At 49.2% G+C, this 13,731-nt stretch overlaps 1 protein-coding gene across 1 annotated transcript in view; it reads left to right on the forward strand.

The window, feature by feature from the left end:
* Nucleotides 1-512: 512 nt before the first annotated feature.
* The window catches only part of STK24 (serine/threonine kinase 24), a 113,176-nt gene continuing 99,957 nt past the window's right edge, over nt 513-13,731 (forward strand). The window contains exon 1 of the mRNA XM_032315069.1: nt 513-680. Within this exon, the coding sequence (XP_032170960.1) occupies nt 639-680 (42 nt within the window). The 5' untranslated portion in view covers nt 513-638. The remainder of the gene's footprint in view (nt 681-13,731) is intronic.

Raw genomic sequence — 13,731 nt, forward strand, 5'->3', positions numbered from 1 at the left:
TGAGGCCCCCCCTCCCCGCACTCGTGCGACGGCCGCCTCCCGGCTCCGCTCGGCCGGCTGGCAGCGGGAGGCGGCCCGCAGGAGGCGCTCGGACCCCCGCCAGGACCCCCGCCCGCCCGGCAGGCGGCGGCGCAGGCGGCTGCGGCCTAGGGCGCCCGGCGGCCGCGAGCCTCCTCCCCCTCCCGGAAGCGCGGGGCGGGGTCCCCGGCCGGGCCGCGGGGGCGGGCGCGGGGGCCGGGCCGGGGCGGGGCGCGCTGGGCTCTGCGCTCGCGGGCTCGGCGGGCTGTGCGCGCCCACTCCCGCTCCAGGCGGCCAGCGCGCGCGGGCCCAGGCCGCCCGGCTCCAGCCCAGCAGCAGCGGCGGCAGCTCGCGGCGAGTCCCCGCGCCACTCTCGCAGCCCCTCCCCGGCGCGGTGCATGGAGACGCGGCCCGCCGCCCGCCGCTGACCCGCCGCCCCGCCCGGGACCCGCCGGGGCTGGGGTGGCCTCAGACTCCGGCCGGCCCCCGCCGAAGCCGGACTCGGGCTTGGCCGGCCGCCCCCGCCGCCCCGGGGCTGCGCGCGGCCCGCGGGCCTCGTCGCCCGCGCGGATCGCCGCGGCCCGGCCGTCCCGTCCCAGGAAGTGGCCGTCCTGGCCGCCATGGCTCACTCCCCGGTGCAGTCGGGCCTGCCAGGCATGCAGGTAAGCCGGAGCCGGGCCGCGAGCGGAGGGAGGGGATGCGCGGCCCGGGGCGGAAGCGGGGAACTTGGCGGTGTAAACACGGCCCCCCCCTCCACACGCTGCCCCTTCCGGGGTCGCGCCGGCCTCCAGCGCGGCGCTCCAGCCCCCAGGGCGCCCCTGCCCCGCGCCGCGGCCCGGGGCTCGGGGACCGGGGGTGGGGGTGAGCGCAGGGATGAGGGGGGGCCGCGGCCTGGAGGCGCCCTCGCGGGCCGGGGGCCGCGGGGGTCTGGCAGGGTTGTGGGGGAGCGGGCCGCCTTGCCCTCCCCGCCGCCCTCTCCGCACTACGCCTTCCGAGCTGCAGGCCCGGCGCCCGCCGGGTTCCCGGGAGAAGTGATGGGGGGAAATGCCCTTGGAGGCCCCGACCGGGTCTTTGGGCCCTGCGTGCAGGCGGGGGGCAGCGGAGGCCCCGTTCCCCGCGAGCAGGAGATAAAGTTGAGAGGCCGGAGGGGAGCCCCGGGCGCGCCCCGACTCGTCCTGGGCCCGGCCGGGCGGAGGAGGCAGGGCGGGGTGAGGGAAGGTGTAACCGCCAGCCCCCACTCCCGGCGCATTTGCTCCGCGCCTTTCCTTCTGGTGCCAACTGAGGGGAAAGTGCGAGCGTGTAAACCTTCTGGAAGGAGGAATCAGGCGGACAGCGTGTACTCCAGTGTCCCGAGCCGACGCTGACCCGCCCGATCTCGGGACACTGGGCTTTCACTTGGACACTTGATTGGATCCAGACGAGTTCATTCCCCGTAAACCTCTCGGTGGATACTTTGTGGCATCTTGGCTTAACCAGTGATTTGGCGGAGGGGTGGGGGGTGTGTGTGTGTTGGGCTTGAATTTCAAATGTGCCTGCTAGCATTAGAGTTTTTTCGCCTTTGGGGACTGTTTTTAGTCCTTTGGAAAACAAAACTACTTGGCCCTGGTTAATTTGTCATATTTGCAAGCGCACAAATGGTGGCAAAATAGGAAATGGGACTGAAATCTCATGATACAGTGGGAGTATGTCTTTAAAGTTTTGTTCTCCCGGTTTAGTTGAGGGAGTGTACATAAAGAGCTTTAAAAAAACAACCACGGTATCCAAGTGGATTTATTTGTTATTTTACAGACATCCGCCGGCCCATTTTTTTCGTCTTCCCTTGCTCTTTAGGGCTGAGAAGTGCAGTGTTTGGACCTGGCATCTTAAGGGTTGAGACTTGAATCTGACAGGTCTTCCCATGGCAGGTCGTACGGCCCACCCCACCCCACCCCCGCCTTTTTTTAACCGTAAAAAGCAAGCTGGATTTCATTGTTCAGGTTTGAAATCTATAAAAATAGCAACACCAAAGCTACCAGAATTTTATCCTGAGGGTTTTTTTTTTTTAATAAAGGAATAACAGTCAAAGTTAGTATCTTGAGTGTACTTGAAGAAAACTGCCCTTGAATCTCATTTAAAGAGCTTTTAAACTCAACACTCATTTAAAACCTAAGCTTCTGCAGACTGTTAGGTAAAAATCAGATGTGGTTTCTTGGTATTAAAGTTCCTGCTTCGCTTTGGTTTGAATGGAGAGGCAGGAAGGCACCGTGAACTGGGTGAAAATGATTCCTGAGCCCTAGAGCAAGAAGCAGCTCTTGAGTTGAACAACTTTTTTTTTTCTTTTCTTTTTTTTATCAGTTATTTCCTTTAGACTGACCTCTACCGTGTTAATCAGGTTGTAATCTAGTAGGGATGCCTCACTTAAAGTTTACAGTGGAGGTGTAAGGCCTTTGTGGAAAGTGAATCAGTTTGAGGCGGTACTTAAAGCCCTGTTGGCTGGTGCCCTGAAGACGGTATCAGGTGGTCTCCAGGTGGTGGTGTCTGTTCTCAACCTTGTCTGTCCTCCCTTTTTTTTTGTCCTCCTCAAGTGGATGGGCCGAAATCTTGGAAAGAGGATGTAAATTTCCATTTCAAGGGAACTGTTTTTGTTTGGTTGAGACCTCCAGATTTTCAGCTGTCATAGGTTGGGGGCAGGGAGCTGTAAAAGGTGGCTTTCAGCACTCCTGTCTTTAAGTCCACGTACAAACTGTAATTGTGTTTAGTGTGCCATTTGGGGAAGAACATTCCTTTCCTCTCCCTTCTCCCAAGAAGAAAAACAACAGGCACATTTATTTTTCTCCTTTGAATTAGCAGTTGTTACCAGCCCAGGAGGCTTTCCTCAAAGTTATGGGTTAAATTAAATGAAAGTCACACCTGCTTTTGACTGTTCTCTAGAATAAGATAAGAGACACCGCTAACCCTTCTGTGTCTGGTCCCGATACTTCCAATCACCACCCCCCCTTTTTTTGTTCCCTCTCATCTTCTGAACAGGGCTTATAAGGAGTTGGGGTAAAAATTTCAGAAAGACAGCAGAGTGAATTCAGGTGGCCTGAATTTAAGTATCAGAGATACTTAAGTAAGCCTGAAAGGACATTTTCATATAAACACCATTTTTTCGTTGTCTCGCAAATCATTTTTATGCCTCTAGATTTTTATTGGTGCCTCTGGAGGTATGGGTGTGATTTATTCTGTCTTCTGGATGTGAAAGCCAACAGAGACTAATTGAACTGACCAAGGAGAGGGAGTGTATGAGCTGGGAAGTGTGTGATTTGAAACCAGAACTTTTCCTGTCTCCCAGACTGTGTTTCTGCTCATCATGGTGTACTGCTGCTTTATTATAACTTTTGCAAACATTAAAGGCTTTTTAAATTTCACTTTGGGTTTGCCGAAGAACTATGCTAAATGAGGAATACAAGATTGATACTTTATTTGGCCAGGAACTATTATTGAACATTTATATGCCAGGTCCTAGGTAAGGGGTAGAGGACTGTACATCTGAATGAGTTAATATTTGTAATAAATGTGTAATGAAGGTTGCCAGGGGCCTTTCCTTTTTTACCTCCCACATCCCAGTTTCCTATTAACATAGGGGAGAAAATAAAAAATCATGAACTGAATGTAGTAACTACAAATAGACTTACAGAAATTAGGTTGATTTGGGGATGTATGTACTCCGTGTCCTTGAACATTTGTTGTTTCAATCAGTTTAATTCAGATTTGAAGAAAAGCTTCAGTTGTCGGTGGGAACACTAGTCAGCTTTTAGTTTGCTTAAGTTGTAATTTAAGAAGAATTAGGTTTTGGTTTATAAGTTTCTCTTGCAGATTTTTATTGGTCACATCTCAGCTTCCAAGCTTTTTGGTTTGTGACCCGCGTGAGAAGTACATTTTACATCAAGATCTGAAACAGAAGTTTTAAGAGACAGCCCTGACCCTCACTACTTGTGATGTCCTGCTTTTGTGTGATGTCTTTTATTTAAAAAGAAAGAGAGAAAGGAAGAAAGAAAAGCTGGTTGCAGCATTAAATTGATTTCACAGCTGACTGGTTTGACCCAAGTCCGAAAAATACTGAGTTTGGTATGTCCCATGTGCAGGACAGCTGAGTTACTTAGCATGTTTTGAGGATGTCGTTAATTTACTATATTTCCCGATTTGAAAAGTACAAGAGGGTTTAGAGGAATAGCTGGGAAACTTAGCTTCTACTTGGTAAGCCATCCTGTCCCCTCTCTTCCTCTCTATTGTTCTCCTTGATTGGAAAGACTAACGTTGGCTGAGAATGTCCCTTTAAGTGGGGATTGCGAGAGGAGCGTTGAACAGCCTGGTTTGGACATGTTGGGAGCTTTCCTCAAGTGCTCTTGCTTGCCCTGGGGACACCTGTGTACCCTTAAAAATAAGGAAAATGAAGGAAAACAGAAGGACAGCTGCATTTAATTGTGGCTTCAGTGCTCTTGGATTTTTTTCCCTTGTTTGTGTCGCATTGCCATCGTTTTTTTTCCTGTTTCCATGGAAGAGGCCTCTCCATGTTCAGCCTGTTGCCATCTGCGCCCTGGGGAAAGGTTGGCATGTTACGGGGTGTGGACATTCCCGGGGTTTGTGAGATTGAGGTTCTGAAGGCACCTTGAGCGAAATGCTTTAGTGTGGAATGGGGTCTAGGGTCCGATGTTGGATGAGATGGGGAGCCTCTGCGGAGTGCGGTGCCAGGACCTGTGAGGAGTGGGTGGGGACCTCGGCTCAGGAAGTCAGCTGCCCAGCGAGGGCTGTGATCTGGGCGGTCCCAGGGGTTGGAAAGCAGGTTCACGGGGACACAGAGGTTGGAAAGCAGGGTTTGGAAAGCAGGTTCATGGGGACTAGCCTGGACCCTAGAGCGGGGGCTGGGGAAGGGGGCCTGCGCTCCGGCTGGGGTAGGGAAGCACTAAGTGTCAGGAGCTTTAGGAGTCCTGCTTGGCTGCTGTAGGTGGAAGTAGGATCCTGGGGCTGGCTGGCTGCCACTTGGAAGGCGGTGAGAGGAACCCCAGGCTGGTGAGAGTCGGGACAGACAAAACTGAGTGGTTGGAGGTTCAGGTGTCAGCAGGATAGCCAAGGTGGACTTTCTTCTTTTTCAAGATTTTTTATTTTCAAGTGATCTCCACCCTACATGGAGCTCCGAGACCCACTCACAGCCCTGAGATCAAGAGTTCATGCTCTGCCGACTGAGCCAAGCCAGAGGCCTGCCCCTCAGGGTGGAGTTTTTAGCAGATTGACTTCAAACCTTGGTAATTTTGAACTCTCAGTGAACATTGAACACTCTTTTTCTTTTTCTTTTTTTTTTTTTTTTAATACGATCTCCCATCTCCCCAGCTTTTGATGCTTTTTTGCTGTTCTATGCTAAGAGTAATAAGGAAAGTAAAGGCACAGTTTTCTGTTACTGTTAGTTGCCTAAGATTGTTTTTTTTTTTTTAATTTTTTATTTGACAGGCTAAATATGTTTTCTTAAATACCCATTTAAATATAACTTGAAGGAGTGTAGGACATTTTGGTTGTAATCCAGCTATGGGAACGGTCCTGGTAGGATTTCACATAGAACCAAATGACCTTCAAGTCGAAATTGGTCAGGTTAGATTTTTCTAGGCTGCCGACATTGCACGGTGTCCCCTCAGGGTCGTTACGGGCAAGTGGCAGCCGTCCTTGCTTTCTCGTTCCTGCGTCTGATGCAGCTTCACGTTCCTCTTGCGCAGAGCAGAGCTCGCCCACTTCGTGCCCGTGGGAGGGTATTTCTAGGACCTTGGTGCAAGACGTGGTGTGAGGAGTCACTGAAGAAATGAGCCTGTTGGCAGCTGCTGCTTCTTCCTAGAATCTCTTTTAAGGCAGCTGAGGCCAGGGTCAAGGAGTCAGAGGATCTCTGGAGAAACATGCCACTTGGCACTGCGTTGGGAGCCATCTCCCAGTGATTCAGAGTTGCCTGCTTGGGAATTCCGTACCTGCAGGAAATGGGCCACACTGAGCCAGCCCTTTTGTGGCTTCTTTTTTATGCTTCAGCTCAGCATTGTTATCGTTCAGGGAACCTTGGAACCTTGTAGCAGGAGGGAGTGCAAGAAATAGAGGTTGCACTGTTATCCCTGTGTGTCTGTTTAGGTTCATCTGGTGTCCTTGGACCAGTCATTTCCCATAATTCACATTTTTGCAGTACAGTATGTTTAAAAAAAAACTCCTAGGGCCCAGTGCTTTGGGGAAAAGAAAAAAAAAATCATGGCTAACGTAACACCTGGCTGTGGAGTTGAGTGTGGAGTTTTCCTTTTTTTTAAAATTTTATTTATTTGACAGAGATGCAGCAAGAGAGGGAACACAAGCAGGGGAAGTGGGAAAGGGAGAACCAGGCTTCCCGCCAAGCAGGGAGCCCCATGTGGGACTCGATCCCAGGACCCTGGGATCATGATCCTGACCCGAAGGCAGTTGCTTACCGACGGCGTCTAGGTCGATCAGTGGTTAGAGTATGGAGTTTTCTAAACCCAAATGGCTCCTTGATTTCCAAGGTTCAGATTAAAAAAAAAAAAAAAAGTATCTTTGCTTGCTACAAGATATACAAACACCCCAGATTGTGGATTACAAAGGCACTGTATGTGCATACCCCTGGGGACAGCATTGTTGACTTTAGAGACCTTCCATTATGTTTTCTTGAGGGTTGTTAGGTTTTCTTGAGGGTCAGGGTCAGTACAGGGAACCTTATCTGAGCAGCGCCTGCTGGTATCTGAATAAATCGTGGGAACATTCTGAGTTTTATGTTAATGCTTACGAAATATGTAGCGGGTGTTTATCTTCCTATTATTTTAAGCCTCTTCCTATTTTTAAAAAGATTTTTTAAAAGGCCCTGAGACTTGAAACGACCATATAGGTCCAGATTCTTTGTTTTAATTATTTAGGATTAAAAGGTTGAGCATAGAGTCATCTGGCCGTATGAGGTTTGTCCGGAAGGAGAGCCGTGACTTGCCCCTCGCCTCCCTCCTCCTCCTCCCCAAAGGCAGCCCCCTTGACCTCTGTTAGCGAATTGTTGTTATTTCTACTTTATTTATATAGAACATTTAAAAAATTGCTGCTGCTTTTTTCCTAGTTTAGGGCGGGATCTGTGTGTGGACTCTGAAGAAGAGGCTTTGGTTCTTGGCTGTCTCAGGCACTGGTCCCTCTCTTCCCTCTCCCCGGCATAGTCTCCTTCTGACTTTGGTGACGTGCTAGCCCAGCCCTTTAGCAAACCGGGGTAACTTTTCAAATCGTCACTGAAAGTTTTTTTTTAAAATAATGTAATTGCCTTAGTTTGGGCTGCTGTGACAACGTCCCATACAGAGACTGGGTAGCTTAAACACCAAATGTTGATTCCTCATAGTTCTGGAGCCTGGTGAGATCGAGGCTCTGGAAGATTCTCTGTCTGCTGAGGGTAGCTCTTCCTGGGTCATGGACGGTCTGTTCCATGGCAGAGGGGTGTGGGAGCCCTCTACGCTCTCTAAGGACACTTGTCCCAATCCCAAGGGCTCCACTTTCATGATCTAATCACAGGCCCCACCTCCCAATACCAATCCCAGAGGGGACTGGGTTAAAGGTGGGAATTTGGGGAGGACACAAGACATTCAGTCTGTGGCAGTATTTATAACTTACTCAGCCAAAGCTCGCAGAAGTTATTGAAATGTTTTCCGAAGTTTAGGTCAAGCAGACAGGTGTCTGGAGACATCTTGCTGTGAGCCTTCTGAGCCGCTCCCGAGTGTCTGCCCTTAGCGCTCTGCTCACGGCCTCTGTCACCTTTTGCCCTCAAACGTGGGACTCCTCGTGCTGCCCTGGACCACCTCTTTTTCTGTGTCTCCTGTCACTGTCTGTCTGGGTTTACACTGTTGTGTTGGCGAAGTGTATCTTGCAGTGCCTTCCTGTGACTAAGGTACATAGGAGATAGGTTCTTTGAGGTCATGGATATCTGAACATTTCTTTTCCTCTCAATTAATGTTTTGGCATGGGATATAGTTACGGGGTGGAAACTATTTTCCTCCAGGATTTTGAAGGCATTTCTCAGTGTTTGCGGCTTCGTTGTCGCCGGTCAAGTCTGCAGTGCCACACCAGCACTGGATTCTGCGTGTGTGAGTTGTTTTGTTCTTCCTGAACCTAATAGGATCTGAATTTTTTCTTCCTGAGCTCGGTTTTCACAATAACTTGTCATGATGCAGGTCTTTTTTTTGTGACAGGTACTCAGGAAGCCCTTATCATTGGGCAGCTCAGGTCTTTTCTGTGGTCTCCCTCTCTTAAATTATTATTTGGATGTTGGACCTTCCATTGAGGTCGGGTCCTCAAAGAGTTTTATCCTTTTAAACCTGTTTGCTCTCTCTTTGTCTTGCTTACTTGGCTTTCTGGAAGACTGTCTCAGTTTTTTCTTCTAACTCTTCTAATGAGTGTTTCTGCTCTAATTTTTTAAATTCTAAGGGGTCTTTTTGGTTCTCTGAATGTTCTTTCATTATTTCAGTTGAAATATTTGCTCTTATCTCCTTGGGTATGTTAATTGCAGTTATGTTTCCTTCCTCCAGAATAGATTCTCTTCCTCCAAGGCCCTTGGTCCCCTCTTGTTGGTCATGGTCTTTATTTCTAATGCTAGAGGCCACCCTTGAATGTCCACTCCTCTTTAAGAGTGGGGGACAACCATGCTGGTTGGAAATCTGAGCCCTTGACTGGAGCTTTGTAAACCTCAGTGATGCCGGGTGCTTCTGCCAGATGGGAGAGGTGACGAATGGCTGATGTCTGTTTCTTTCAGCCTTTTGTACATTTCCCCTTCCTGGAGAAGCTTCTGACCTGCTCTGGTCTGGACCCCTTCTTGTCCACAGCTGGTGCTCCCCCTGCTGCTCCCTCCTCCCATCTGCGACCTGAAGCCTGATGTGCGCCAGGCGCTGGAGGGAGGGGCGGGACTGAGTGTGGGTGCTCCGTCTTGTGGAGCTGCGCTCCCGTTATTTAACTCCCGCCTCTGTCCTCCTCCAGGAGCCCTCGGCTTCCTTTCTAGGAACTGTGATTTCAGTAGTTGCCCTGATTGGGAAGGCTGTGAGCGGGGAAGGCCACTGGGGTATCTAACCACTTGGTTAATTGACTTTCCATCCTTATTTTAGATGCTGCCGGTTCCTGAATTCTGCGGATTCAGGCTGCAAATGGGTTTGGCTGGCGGCGCTCTCTCCATCTCCAGTTTCGCCTGTCCTTCCCCTAACCTCCTCCGAGTTTCTTCCCACTCCTGGAATTTCATTGCTTTTGGTCTTTTCTCCCCTCCTGGCAGGCAGAGGTTTAACCTTAGAGACCCTCCCTTTGTTCTGGTTTGTTGGGATTTCAGGATTGTTCAGAGTAGGTTACACTCAGCTTTCTGCCTGGATGCCCCTCCTTCAGCTGGTACAGAATAGAACGAGTACACTTTGAATTCCAAGGTCAGGTCTTCTCCAGGTGCCCGAGCCCGGTGAAGGGCTCCTCAGGCCCTCGTTCCCTTCAGGAGATGGTGCCTTCTCTTTTCTCTCTGTTAGTCGACGACCATATAAATCCATGCCTGTTTTTTACATATCTCTATCAGTGACCTCCACTTTTGTAACTTGAGCTGAGAACCTGTTTTTCTCTATTCTGTGTCTCATTTGCTAGTCTCAAGGTCATGTGGGCACAGAACCATTTCTTGAAGCCTCATAGTATCTCTTTGGAGAAACATCTTCTTCAGTTGATGTGTGTTTTGGGGGCTCAGCCCTGGCTTGGAATGGCTTGTGCGCTTCTGGAGGTGGGGAGCCTGGAGCAGCTCCCCTGGCCACTGGCTCCGTGGTGGTCAGTGCGGGACCCGGGCGCACGTGCATAGCAGCTGTCTGATAGCCCGACACGGTGTTCAGGAGGACACGTGGCGGAGCCAGTTGGCCGTGTGTCAGGGGGTTCCATGCTGTGGACGGAGGCCCGTGGCGTGGGGGTCTCTGCAGGTTCCATGCTGTGCACAGCCTTGTGCGCAGCCTCAGCATTTATGAGCCCTCAGCTCAGGTGTGTATCTAAGCAGGTAAGGTTGCTCTTGTGGGATAGGACCTTAAACTGATTTCCTACTTAGGAGCAAAGTATTTTGGGGGGGGGTGGGTAGAAACTTATAGTAATAAATCATTGAGTGAAAGTGAAAGATCATCCTGAATTTGGGGGACGAGGTGGTGGTTAGCAGTTATTTTAGGTACCATTTCATAGGATAACTTTGAAGTTCCGTGCAGTGTGGTTACAGTTGCTAAATTGCTACCTGAACTCGGGGTAAACTGAGAGCCAGCTGGGGAAAGGCATTGTTTGAACATTCTGGGAGTTTCCTTGTGTTTGATGCACCTTCGTTGTGCCCTATGTTTCTCGAGAGGTATCTTGAAAAGAGAAGAATTATGTTGAGTACAAAGAGTTACTCAGTTCCTTAGCGGTTCCTCGTGGTAGGCGGGTTTTCTTTTTCCTTCTGCTCCTCTGCATTACCAGAATAGATAAGTGGGAGAAGTAAAGGTGCCTTTTGCTTTGCTGAGTTGAGAAAATAAATATTTGTTGCTTGTAGTGGAGGGAAGCCTTGAAGGAGTAGGACAAACTTTTATTACCTTCTTCCCAAGGGGAGGGTGCTGGTGGGCTGCTTCTGCCCTTGGGCAGTCCTCGAGGCTTCTGCCCAGGTGGAGGGGCTCTTACACCCATTTTACAGATGGGAAAACAGAGGCTTAGGAAGTTTAACCAAGGCCCCTCAGCTAGAAAACAGCCCTGTTGGGGCTAGAGCTCTGACAGCGGATGCCAGCATTGGCGGTGCTCTCCCTCACACCAGAATGCCTCCCTCTGAGCCTTTCAGGTCCTGCCCTTGCCCTGTCCTGCCACATGGGATCCTGTGTCCCTAAGGGTCACAGTGTGCTTCCAGCCTCTGTGAAACCAGCCCAGTAGGAGATGGTATTTTGGGCACCTGTATTACCCACCCCCCGTTTTTTTTACTTTTAAATATTTTGTTCCTGCTCTGGTATTATTTTTAAGTGGCTTCCCAAAATGTGTGATTGTGCCTGTGGGGGATGGTGACTTGGACATGAAGATGTTTTCCCCATTTCTGGTCCCCAGTCCCTCTACTGAGCCCTTGGCCCTCCCCTCCAGTGGGATTGGGGCCTTTGGGGGCCTCTTACTGCCTTTCTGTTGTTGCCAGAATAGCTGAAGAAGGTACCCATAGTCAGACCAGTGGTTTCGAAGTTTTAGCATTTTTCCTCATCACCTGGAGGGCTTCATGAACTGTAGACTGCTAGGCTGTCGGTCTGGGACGGACACTAACAAGTTCTCCAGCTGTGTGTCTGCCTCAGGGACCACAGTTTGAAAACCATTAAACTGGAGAATTAAAAATCCTTAAATCCCTGTTGCTGGCCACTGTAGGACACTCTAGCGATGCCCCATTTGAAATCTCAGTTGAAAATCAGTGCTTGGGGCGCGCGGCGGGCTCCGTCAGTAGAGCCTGCAGCTCTTTTTAGGGGTTTCACCACTTCAGATTTTCATTTTTTCTTATTTATTTATTTATTTATTTATTTATTTATTTATAACGTAGACTCAAGTTGGTTAACATACAGTGCGGCGTTGTTTTCAGGAGTAGAATTTAGTGACTCATCAGCGTGTGTAACACCGAGTGCTCGTTTGGTCACGCGCCCTCCTTACCACCCGTTTAGCTCGTCTCCCCTCCCCCCTCCCCTGCAGCGACCCTCAGCTTGTTCCCTGTACTTAAGAGTCTCTTATGGTTTGCCTCCCTCTGTTTTTATCTTATTTTAGTTTTCCTTCCCTTCTCTACGTTTGTATGTTTTGTTTCTTAAGTTCCACATGTGAGCTTTCACTCGGACAGTGTTTGTCTTTCTCTGACTGACTTCCCTTAACATAATACCCTCTAGTTCCCTCTGTGTTGTTGCAGATGCCAAGCGTTCATTCTTTTTGACCCCTGAGTAATATTCCATTGTGTTTACACGCCACATCTTCTTTATCCATTCATCAGTTGGTGGACGTTCGGGCTCTTTCCATAATTTGTCTGTTATTGACAGTGAGAGCTTGCAACTCTTGATCTTGGGGTCATGAGTTTGAGCCTCACATTGGGTGTAGAGGAGGCTTAAAAAGAAAATCTTAAAAAAAAAAAAAAGAAAGACAATTCTTTTTTTTTTTTTTAAGATTTTATTATTTATTTGACAGAGAGAGATCACAAATAGGCAGAGAGGCAGGCAGAGAGAGAGAGAGAGGAGGAAGCAGGCTCCCTGCTGAGCAGAGAGCCTGATGCGGGACTCGATCCCAGGACCCCGAGATCATGACCTGAGCCGAAGGCAGCGGCTTAACCCACTGAGCCACCCAGGAGCCCCAAGAAAGACAATTCTTGAGACTTATGACTTACATTTCAGAAGACTGACTTTGGAACCATGGGTATAACTTTGGGAATTGGGAATTGACTGGGCTTCTGTGAGACTTGTTAGAGCCTTAACTGTTTTAGCAGGTATCATAAACCTGTTGGGAAATAAAGGAAGATCTGTGTTCTGTATCTTTGTGACATCAGAACCTTACTTTGTAAGGACTGCATCCCTTAGAATTAGCATTCCATGGTTCTTTTGGAAAACACCAAACCACAACAGAAGTCCTGACGTGATCATTTTCCTTAGGGTTGTGAGGAGGACTTAATCGTCCCAACTCAAGCCTTTGGTTGCTTGTGACCAGATAGCTTGTACTGCTTTTCAGTCCTTCTCGCTGGTCAGCTCTCCGCTCCTCCTGCCTCTGGGAACCTGCTCATCTGACAGGATATCCCTTGCTGGGAGGGGGGCTAGCTAGGAAATGAATGGGTTCTCTTTGGGCAAAATTGATTTTCTTTTCTTGCACTTGTTCTGTTTGACACTGAAGATATACATATATGTGTGACTGGGAAAAATATTCCAGGCCAGTAGACTTTGTTATGTTTGGGATCTCAGAGGTTTTATGCTTTTATGTATAAATAGTTGATTTGATTTTAATTTGAAAAATAATCTGTATTTCTATATTAGCAGTCTTTTATTAGAGTTTACTGTGATTAGCTAAACTTCAGCCTTATCTGACTTGCTTATTTGAGGGTGGTTTTGGGGGGAAGGAAGAAGTCTTGATTTTTTTTTTTAAAGTCTATTGTAATTTTTCAGAGCTTTTTAATTTTTAATTTTAATTTTAATTTTTTTAAAAGATTTTATTTATTTGACAGAGATTACAAGTAGGCAGGGAGGCAGGCAGAGAGAGAGAGAGATAGGAGGAAGCAGGCTCCCTGCCGAGCAGAGAGCCGGATGCGGGACTTGATCCCAGGAATCTGGGATCATGACCTGAGCCGACTGCAGAGGCTTTAACTCACTGAGCCACCCAGGCGCCCCACAGAGCTTTTTTAAATATGTTTTTTGTCCAATATAAGGGTAAATGGTGTATTAAACGGATTTAGGAGATGGACTGTGTCAGGAAGGGCAGTTTCTAGGTTTGGGCTCCTCTCTTCCCTTAGTCAGTGACGACTTGGGGGTCTTCCTAAAAACAGAATTTGTGTCATTTAGAGGGCTTCCCTCCGTGTTTTCTCCTTCAAGAAACGGTGAGGTGCTGCTGTGAAGTGAAACTGGGTGCATTTCCTGACCTCACTGTCCTCACACGGGCTGCTTGAATTTGTCCCCAACGCGGGCACGCGTGGTGGTGGTGGTACTCTCCTGTCACACTCGCAGTTGGAGAGCCACAGCCCGGGGTGTG

This window comes from Mustela erminea, chromosome 15 (assembly GCF_009829155.1).
Source record: "Mustela erminea isolate mMusErm1 chromosome 15, mMusErm1.Pri, whole genome shotgun sequence".
Taxonomy (NCBI): Eukaryota; Metazoa; Chordata; class Mammalia; order Carnivora; family Mustelidae; genus Mustela; species Mustela erminea.